At 40.9% G+C, this 9,412-nt stretch overlaps 1 protein-coding gene across 1 annotated transcript; it reads right to left on the bottom strand.

The window, feature by feature from the left end:
• Window positions 1-642: 642 nt before the first annotated feature.
• Window positions 643-8,904, bottom strand: zgc:86599 (cytochrome c oxidase subunit 5B, mitochondrial). Its single transcript, XM_024397164.2, has 4 exons — window positions 8,749-8,904; window positions 8,219-8,289; window positions 958-1,057; window positions 643-795 (listed from the first exon to the last, which is right to left on the bottom strand). Exons 1-4 carry the CDS (start codon window positions 8,843-8,845, stop codon window positions 683-685), a joined length of 381 nt encoding a protein of 126 aa, XP_024252932.1. The 5' UTR covers window positions 8,846-8,904; the 3' UTR covers window positions 643-682.
• Between the last annotated feature and the right edge of the window lie 508 nt (window positions 8,905-9,412).

Here is a 9,412-nt window from a genome sequence, read left to right as displayed (position 1 = left end):
AATGAATATGGAACATCTGCAGGGAGGCACAGATCTGGGATCATCTGATGGTAAATGTCTCCCTCTGTTGGTGACTGGCCACATGTAGCAGAAGCAAGTCAGAGAGACCTACAAAACTGAGGTACATGTACAGAACATCACACAACCCACCACAAAGGAGATTTTGTTTTTTACAAAGTGTCCCGGCATCACCACCACAATCTACACGTCACCACTGAAAAAGCATGAGGAGTTAAAGAGTTTATTGGTTTGATAAGAGGGGTAAACTGGACCAAGTGTAGCATTGTACAGTACATACGTCAACGTAAACTGCTGTTTGAATATAATTGCTTGAACAATAACATTGTGTCCCACACCGTAAAGCCTAGGCTTTTGGTACATTTAAAACAATAACTGGCACTGTAAGCACAGACCGACATTGAGGTTAGATCATCAAGTACACGCTAGGATGAGAAAGAATTGGACAGCAAAGAAATCATAAAAAGGAAACCAGAAAGTGCACAACATTCTAATTTAGAAACCCCTACTCCCAGTGCAAAGACACTTCCTGAAGGAGCATTGTGATTTCTGACATCACTGTCTAACCCCACTTCACCCCATTCTAAAGAAGCTGGAATCTTTCAGAGTGAATGTAAGGGAATAGGTGTGTATGTATATAATAGATAGAGGGTGTATATATATTTTAGTGTGGCAGCTCGTGGGGCACCAGTTTGTAGTGGGAGCCACAGGAGGGACAGCGCTGAGCCTCGCCCTGATGGAGCCAGAACCACACCACTGCTGTGTTATCCTCCTCACCTAGAGATGGAGAGAAGGGGGAAGGGGGGAGAGTGATCGAGAGATTAGATATGAGCAGAGACGAGAACAATCGGACAGCCAAGACAAATGAGTGGTTTGGCTTCTGGCAACAGAGCGCTACCAGACAGATGTTGCAAGACTAATATGAAGCCAGTCACGTACAGACACAGCCCACAATCCTCTTTGTGGTGACGGAGGGCACCAGATGAGGGTCAGCCTTGGAGCCAGCATACTCCTTGGGTTTCAGCATGCTGTAGGGGTCCTGGAAGGAATTCAAACAAGGCAGGTTCAGTAATAGAGACTTATACAGTATGAGAGAGAACTACAATAAGGGCAAAGCCCACTAAGAACCCTTGTAATGATCCTAGCTAAGTTAGCCAAGTAACATCAAAATCACACGGTCACATGCGTCGTAAAACAGGTGTAGACTAACAGCGAAACGCTTAATTTTACCGTCCCTTCTCAATGCAGAGAGAAAAATAAGAGGAATAAATACACAATAAGTAACTTGGCTGTCTATACACACACACAGCGTACCAGTACAGAGTCAATGTGCAGGGGTCCGAGGTAATCAAGGTAGATAGAAAGGTATGTGGACACCCCTTCAAACTAGAGGGTTTGGCTATGTCAGCCACACCAGTTGCTGACAGGTGTATAAAATCAAGCACACAGCCACCCAATCTACATAGGACAAACTTTGACCATAGAATGGCCTTACTGAAGAACTGACTTTCAACGTGGCACCGTCACAGTATGCCACCTTTTCAACAAGTTAGTTTGTCAAATATCTGCCCTGCTAGAGCTGTCCCGGTCAACTGTAAGTGCTGTTATTGTGAAGTGTAAACGCCTAGGAGCAAAAATGGCTCGGCCGCAAAGTGGTAGCTCACACTAGCTTACAGAAGAAGCTTGTTCTCTGGAGTGAGGAATCACACTTCATCAGCTGGCAGTGATGTAGACACCGAGGAACTTGAAGCTCTCAACATGCTCCATTACAGCCTCGTCAATGTGGACATGCTCTGCCATCCTTTTCCTGTAGTCCACGATCAGCTCCTTTGTCTTGCTGACATTAAGGGAGAGGTATGTCCTGGCACCACAATGCCAGGTCAAGGACCTCCTCCCTATAGGCCGTCTCATCGGTGATCAGGTCTACCACCGTCATGTTAATCAGCAGACTGCAGTTGCTACATCCATTTCCTTACTTATAAAATGTGTGATATTTACCCATTGATTCCTGACGAATGTAACAACACTATGCCACTTTGTTTACATGCTCATCTCATATGTATATACTGTACTCAATACCATCTACTGTATCTTGCCTATGCCGCTCTGTACCATCACTCATTCATATATCTTTATGTACATATTCTTTATCCCTTTACACTTGTGTGTATAAGGTAGTAGTTTTGGAATTGTTAGCTAGATTACTCGTTGGTTATTACTGCATTGTCGGAACTAGAAGCACAAGCATTTCGCTACACTCGCATTAACATCTGCTAACCATGTGTATGTGACAAATAAAATTTGATTTGAGTTAAGTTTGGGGAAGATATTGGTCACCATAAATACGCACCTTTTTAATAAAGCATTACATGCATAAATCGCATTGGCCTTCACTTTCCAGAAGTGTTTTCCCGCTAATTGATTGCATTTTGGAACATTTGCGCTTATAGCCTACTGCCATGTGCGCATTGCTGCGCTTAAAATGTGAAGAAAAATCACATAATAGCTTATCAACATATTAAGCTAAATGTTCTGATCTGTTGCATCAGCCTCAATGCTTTTAAAAGATTAATACAACTACTCGCATCAATTTGGGATCTATCGCATCCCACAACTGTCCCAGAGTATGTTTGGAATATTTATTTCTTGCACAGAACAGTTGACTTATAGCATAGGTCAACTTTGGTACTATTAGGGATAGTAGATTGACATAGGCTTTTCTTTTCTTTAGGCCTACTCATCTTGTTGGCTGACGAAAATTAGGCCAAATATGGAAACCTCTAACATTTCAATATGGGCGTCGGAATTTAATTGTAGCCTACTTATGAGTTGAAATGCATTGGCTACAATCTGAAGGGGCCAAGTGAATGAGGGGCTTCGGAGCACAGCAGCCAGGAATTACAATTATATTCAGCCCACGGATACAAAAGGCATAGATTTCTTTTTATAAATATCCTTTTCATTTTATTAAGCTATGTTCAATTGTATCCCTCATACTATAAAATAAAAATGTATGGCATGGAATTCTAAGCAAATCTTGCCTGCTAAATTAACTACCGTCGCCGACAGCCATGTGGCATAGCCATATCAGGGCCTAACATAAGGACAACTCCGCATGCTATTCTGTTCTTCTGAAATATACTACATCTTCAAATTATGTTTCTTTAAACCTGTGTAAAATAATGGATTTGTGATGGTGTAGAATATTTTACATCGATTTACAGTTTAAAATGTAGACGTTCCAAAAAGGTCTGTGTCAGTGGCTCGTAGACTATGCATGGAAGCCAGGAGATAAACATGTTTATGTTAATTAACGTGAGACTTGCAGTTATTTGCTCGACAATCACCGGCTGACAAAAGTGTGTGACCGCCACAGCCCTAGCCCTGCCACATCTGACAAGCATCAGAGCCGGCGTACTAGGATTCAATCTTGGTCCTGTGTAGACACTGTCTGTTTGATGGCTCGGAGGTCGTAGCAGGATTTCTTATAAGCGGTCGGATTAGTGTCCCTCTACTTGAAAGCGGCAGCTCTTGACTTAAGCTCAAGGCAGATGTGGCCTGTAATCCATGGCTTCTGGTTGGGATATGTACGTACGGTCACCGGGGACGACGCCGTTGATGCACTTAAATCCTTAGCCTATAATTTATGCCGCCCCATGGAAATCTAAGTAACATAAAATCCCAATCAAAATGTCTGCTAAGCTAGAGATGTGTTGTTTTTACATGGGCTGCGTCTCAATCCACCACATCCACTGATATCGCACTTTCCAGTGAAAGGTGGCAGAGCTTGAGCGGTGTTTCAGACCATGAGCCATCTCACAAAAATGTCTGTAGTGTCCAAACGGTTTGGCCTACAAAGTGTTATGACCACTACTGAACCACTTTAGCTCTAGGATGCCCACAAACCTCATGATCATAAAAAGAAAATGAAAGTATATACAGAGATATTTTAGGCACTAAACTAAGGGGATAAATACATGTAAAAAAAACAAATCCTGATCTCTCATATATAGGAGACTTCAGAATAAACTTACTTTAGATTTCTGGGGGGACTTATTCAATGTGTTTATTGGCTAATAGCAGTAATGCCAAATTCAATGTTTCATCCAATAATTTCTGTCTTTATACCTTAAGGGGTCTTAATTAAAAATGATCCGTGCTTCTACACCTGCATTGCTTGCTGTTTGGGGTTTTAGGCTGGGTTTCTGTACAGCACTTTGAGATATCAGCTGATGTACGAAGGGCTATATAAATACATTTGATTTGGTAAGACCAAAACAAATCCATATTTTAGCTTACAACAATATGCATATAACTGGTAGAGTTGGATAGAAAACTCTTTAGTTTCCAAAACTGTTAAAAATAGTGTCTGAGTATAATAGACCTGATTTGGCAGGCGAAAACCTGAGAAGAATCCATTCAGGAAGTAGGATTTTTTAAAGTTTTGTAGTTCTCTATTCAATGCCATTACAGTATCCATTGACTTAGGACTCAAATTGCAGTTCCTATGCCTTCCACTAGATGTCAACAGTCTTTAGAAATGGTTTCAGGCTTGTATTCTGATAAATGGAGGGAGTAAGACCAGTCTGAATAAGTGGACCCTACCGTGTCAGAGCTTTTTCATGCGCAATCCCAAGAGAATGCCTTTCATATTGAGGACGTTATTGTCCAGTTGAAATATTGATTATTTAGGCTAAAAACAACCTGAGGGTTGAATATAAACATCGTTTGACATGTTTCTATGAACTTTGCAGATACAATGTATTTTCTGTCTGCCTGAGGTTTTTGTATATAAAGAGACTATCGAACAATACGAACATTTGAGTAAATGAATGTCTTCTGAGTGCAACCATATGAAGATCATCAAAGACAAGGGATTAATTATCTTGATTGTTACTGTTTGTAATGATATGTCTGCTGGGCTGTTCTCAAATAATCGTAAGGTATGCTTTTGCCGTAAATTTGACACCGTGGTTGGATTCACAAGTTAATCTTTAAAGCTATGTAAAATAAGTTCTGAATTTATATGAGTATTTCTGTATTTGACTTTGGCGCTCTGCAATCTCACTGGATGTTGGCCAGGTGGGACGTCCCACATACCCTAGAGAGGTTAAGCTGCCTTCCCCTGATTCTGATCAGCTCCTTTTGTTGGTAGTGTTCAAATTTTGTGATGATCGGTCGGGGACTTATGGTCTTGTCCGAGCTCCAAGTCTGTACTCGGTGGAAAGTCACCTTGTTTACAGTCTCTATAGGAAGTTTCAAGGCGGATTGCATGAATTCTCTGATCTTGATTATTGGATGAGTCCTCAGGAATCTCAGAAGAAAAAAAAGATTCACGCATGCTACGACTTTGTATGTCTAGTAGCGACTCCACCACCCTGTTTTCCCTGAGTAGACAATCCAGGTTGGAATCGTGGATTTTTACCTTGGCTGCGAGTGCCTTGTTCTCTCCTTGGAGTGTGAGAATTTCACTCTGGCTAAACTCCAAACTCCCCCTCAGACCTGCTACCTCCTCAAAACTTCTACAGTGTTGCATGAATTCCAGCCAGAGCACTAGCCTCTAATTCAACGGTAGGTAAATCGGTTTCTTTTTTGGGGTTAAAGTTATTTTGTGAGGTAGTCGGATCTTTCCATGATGGAGAATGTTGTTCCTCCATGGCGTAAAGCTGTTGGTACTCGTCTACTTCCCTCAGGATCTCCTTAGTAGCCAGGTTCGCTTTTACTGCAACCAGTTTTCCAAAAAGATAACAATGAGTCTATCCCACAACAGGTGTCTGTAGTACAGCCAGCTAGCACTCGCAGAACCCATTCAAAAACACGTTTGGTCTTTGTATTTAATTACCTGCCATTTCGCTTTAATCAAAACTAACAAACCGAGTGTTTTCCAGCATACAGTGTTCAGCTGCGCACTGATGACATCACCTTGCAGAGTTGGCCTTTATTTCTTGATGCACATCAGTTCTAGCGTGTTAATATGCTTTATGGGAAAAGTGTTGGAAATAGGTGTCTCCATAATGACAATCAATATAGCCTACCGACAACTGGTAAAAAGTTATAACCCCCCCCACCCTAGCCTGGGGTGACAAGTGGCATCCTGTCCTTTGTTCTGTGGAGAAAAACTGACAGGGAAGACTGAATGTCCACTTTTTAGCATAGCATCTATGATTTGTCCTTCTCAAATAAATATATTTTCTCCCCCTGATTTGCTTTGGGGTCAGTGTTATTGAAGAATAACATCAATTGCTAACACCGGTGTAGGCCGTCATTGTAAATAGGAATTTGTTCTTAACCGGCTAGCCTAGATAAATGTAAAAATTAAAGTTAAAGTTCTACCTGATGTTATTTTTTTCAACATAGAATTGCCTAATTTTCACATATATGTTGACACTGGTATTGTGCTGGATGAGATAATGAAAATGAGATTAAAACATGGGAGTTGTCCATTAACTTTCATATGAACAAGAACAAATGTTCCAGATACAAAAGATAAACATACTGTATGCAGTTTAACAAAGTTGCTTTGAGTAAAGGCATCAGCATGCTTCAGTTTGGCTGGCGGTCAGCCAAAGTCAGCTAGGCGAACGTGTTCGCACACTCCCGTAAAAGACCTTTGCTTCAAAAACGAGACAAAAAGCAACAATAGTGTAGTTTGTCCATTTTGAGATGTCCTAGCTTCCTCAAAATGGTCAGAATTCATCTAAGGAACCTCAAGAAATCTGTCCATAAATTACATTTTTGCAGAGATCTTAGTCGCACAATTTTACATCCAAGATGTTTGGTGCAGTATTTCTAAATGTCAGTGCGCATGAAAATAAGTAGTCTTTTGTTGAATTGAAGATTTCCTGAAGAATCCATACTGTTAACCAATCACGATGAAGGGGCGTAGACTTCGGCTTGCCTCAAGAAAAAAATTGCTCAAAAAACCCTCGGCGAAGCTCAAAACTAACATATTTGGATGACATTTTGATGTATATGCACAAACTCTTCCGAACTGTTTCGGCTGGGAAGCATGCAGACGCCTTAACACCTGCTTCCCACCGGAAACGTGGATTGAATGGTCCAATAGAAATGCGAGTGCAATGTGAGAAGATGTGTCGTACCTTGGCTGGAGACTGTGTTAAAGCCAGGTGCAACTTTGCTAAACTGCGTACATTAAGTGCATCTTTTGTACATTAAAAATATAATTTCTCACTGGTATGAAAATGAGGTCCAAAGGTTTGCAAAAAGTGAGGATTAACATTTCTAACTAGTGATATACATATTGCCAGTGCATGTAAACTTCCAACTATAAGTATTCAGACCCTTTGTTATGAGACTCAAAATGGAGCTCAGGTGCATCCTGTTTCCATTGATCATTGTTGAGATATTTCTACAACTTGATTGGAGTCCACCTGTGGTAAATTCAATAGATTGGACTTGATTTGGAAAAGCACACAGTTGACTGTGCATGTCAGAGCAAAACCATGAGGTTGAAGGTATTGATTTCAACACGAAAGCGGTACAAGTGATTTCACAAATAAGTGTTGCGTTTTGGCCACCCCCATATCAAAATGCATCACTCCAAAAATGTAGCTGGCTGTCTTCAGTAACTTGTCTTCTAACGAGTGCTGTAAACAATATTTCCAGTTTCCATGTGTTTTTTGAGTTGTGTTAGTTTCAACAGTGCATAGTAATTCATACGAGTGATTTATTTCCACTTGTCAAAACAGGGGGATTGGTGCAAATGCAGTTTATAAGGTGCTCTAAAAAATAAACAATAAACAATATGATGACTAATGTAGCACTTGCATGTGTAGGTAACACATTTGATGTTTAGGTTTTAAATATATCATGAACTGGTTTAACATATTCATTGATTTAAACTGACCTTTGTTTTGACATTGGTCTATTTATCAAAGGTTGCTGCCAACAGGATGTCGTGACGGAGTCATTTTCAACCGGTTATAGGAATGTACCTTCAAAACTTTCGACAATTCAATTCCAAAAGTATTGTACTTAATTTTGAACAAAACTGCGTAATGAGTAAAAAAACGTGATGTGATTGATGATCTACCAGAAATGATTAAACAAAACAACTGATTTGACTTACCCCGGCCTTGGGTTCTCGAGAGCTACATCAAGCGTTCTAACGTTAAGTATCACTGACTAGCGAACTGACATTAAAATATATTTTTTTAAATACTCCAAAATCTTGACCTACCGCGCCCTGTTGGGCAGCCTTCATAACGATCTTCTCCAGACCAGTGGCCTGCTCCTCGTCGGTGGGGATGCCTGAAAACATGTCATCGTCAGTGTTTGGTAGCAAGCTTAGCTAACTAGCTTGTCAGCTGGCTGATGTGATTGGATTTAGCTAGCCAGCTAGCGAAATTAGCACTGGGCTTCTTTCGCGCTACACTCAATAATAAAGTCGACACTAAGCTAGAAGGCTGATGCACCATCTTTGGCTACGGTCGCTACAAAGACAAAATAGCTCAATATAGAACATGGAAAAATGTACATCTGCTCAGTTAGCTACTTCATGTGAACAAAAAACGTAACATATATAAAAATAATATATATATTGCTACAACGAACATTTTATGACAGCAATCTAATACTATACTGTTAGCTAGCGCTGATAAATTGGATAGCTAAGCCTTGCGCCATTGCCTGGCATCGTCTGTCCTTGGCATGACATCAAATATGTCTAATATGATGCTTCTGCACAAAAACCCAACATTACCGACTCACCTCCAGCAGCCATGCCGCGGGTGAGAATAGGGACCGGTGCGGCCCGGCAAGTTGTAGCGGCCCTGATGGACGATCGGAGCAGTAACCTTGCAGCCATTTCTCCTTCTGGTCGAAAATACAACTGGCAGCACGCTGATGACGTTTAATATTTTCACCTTCTTCTACTTCTTCTTCTTCTTTGGAAGTTAATTGGCGGATCGCATCCAACTTTTAGGTACACACACCGCCACCTACTGCACTAGTGTGTGATGCCATTCACGGCCTACCTACATTATATTCTTAGATACAATAAATCAAAATTGGGGAAAAAGAAAATTACCCTACCATCTATTAGTCCTCTATAAAAAAAACACCACCCATTCCACTATTTAACCCTATCCAGTCCTACTCCAGACCAATGTTCTGAGGGGACATATCAATACCACTCAACACCCCCTGCAGCTGTTCTGCAGTAAATCTTCGAAATCTCAAGTACTTCTCTGCCGCTGCCACTACAACCTCTATTTTCGGTGACTTTCAATTCATTTCTGCTGTACAATTAACAACCATGGCTATAAATGCTAAAAAGCCCATGTTACTGAATCACATATTATTCCCATTACTCTCTCTTGATCTCTGCCTCCTCACAGGAATCCTCTCACGATCTTTCACCCTGTAGCCATCT

Source organism: Oncorhynchus tshawytscha, linkage group LG33 (genome assembly GCF_018296145.1).
Source record: "Oncorhynchus tshawytscha isolate Ot180627B linkage group LG33, Otsh_v2.0, whole genome shotgun sequence".
NCBI classification, from domain to species: domain Eukaryota; kingdom Metazoa; phylum Chordata; class Actinopteri; order Salmoniformes; family Salmonidae; genus Oncorhynchus; species Oncorhynchus tshawytscha.
The sequence above is the reverse complement of the archived record's forward strand: the minus strand, read 5'-3'. Positions and strand labels throughout refer to the sequence as shown.

What these genes read in the sequence shown, in the direction of transcription:
- zgc:86599 (XM_024397164.2), bottom strand. Translation starts at nt 8,845, where the DNA reads ATGGCTGCAAGGTTACTGCTCCGATCGTCCATCAGGGCCGCTACAACT. An exon ending in CCGCGGCATGGCTGCTGGAG is followed by an intron (nt 8,290 to 8,748) that starts GTGAGTCGGTAA and finishes ACATGTTTTCAG; the next exon opens with GCATCCCCACCGACGAGGAG. An exon ending in AGGCTGCCCAACAGGGCGCG is followed by an intron (nt 1,058 to 8,218) that starts GTAGGTCAAGAT and finishes AATTCCTTCCAG; the next exon opens with GACCCCTACAGCATGCTGAA.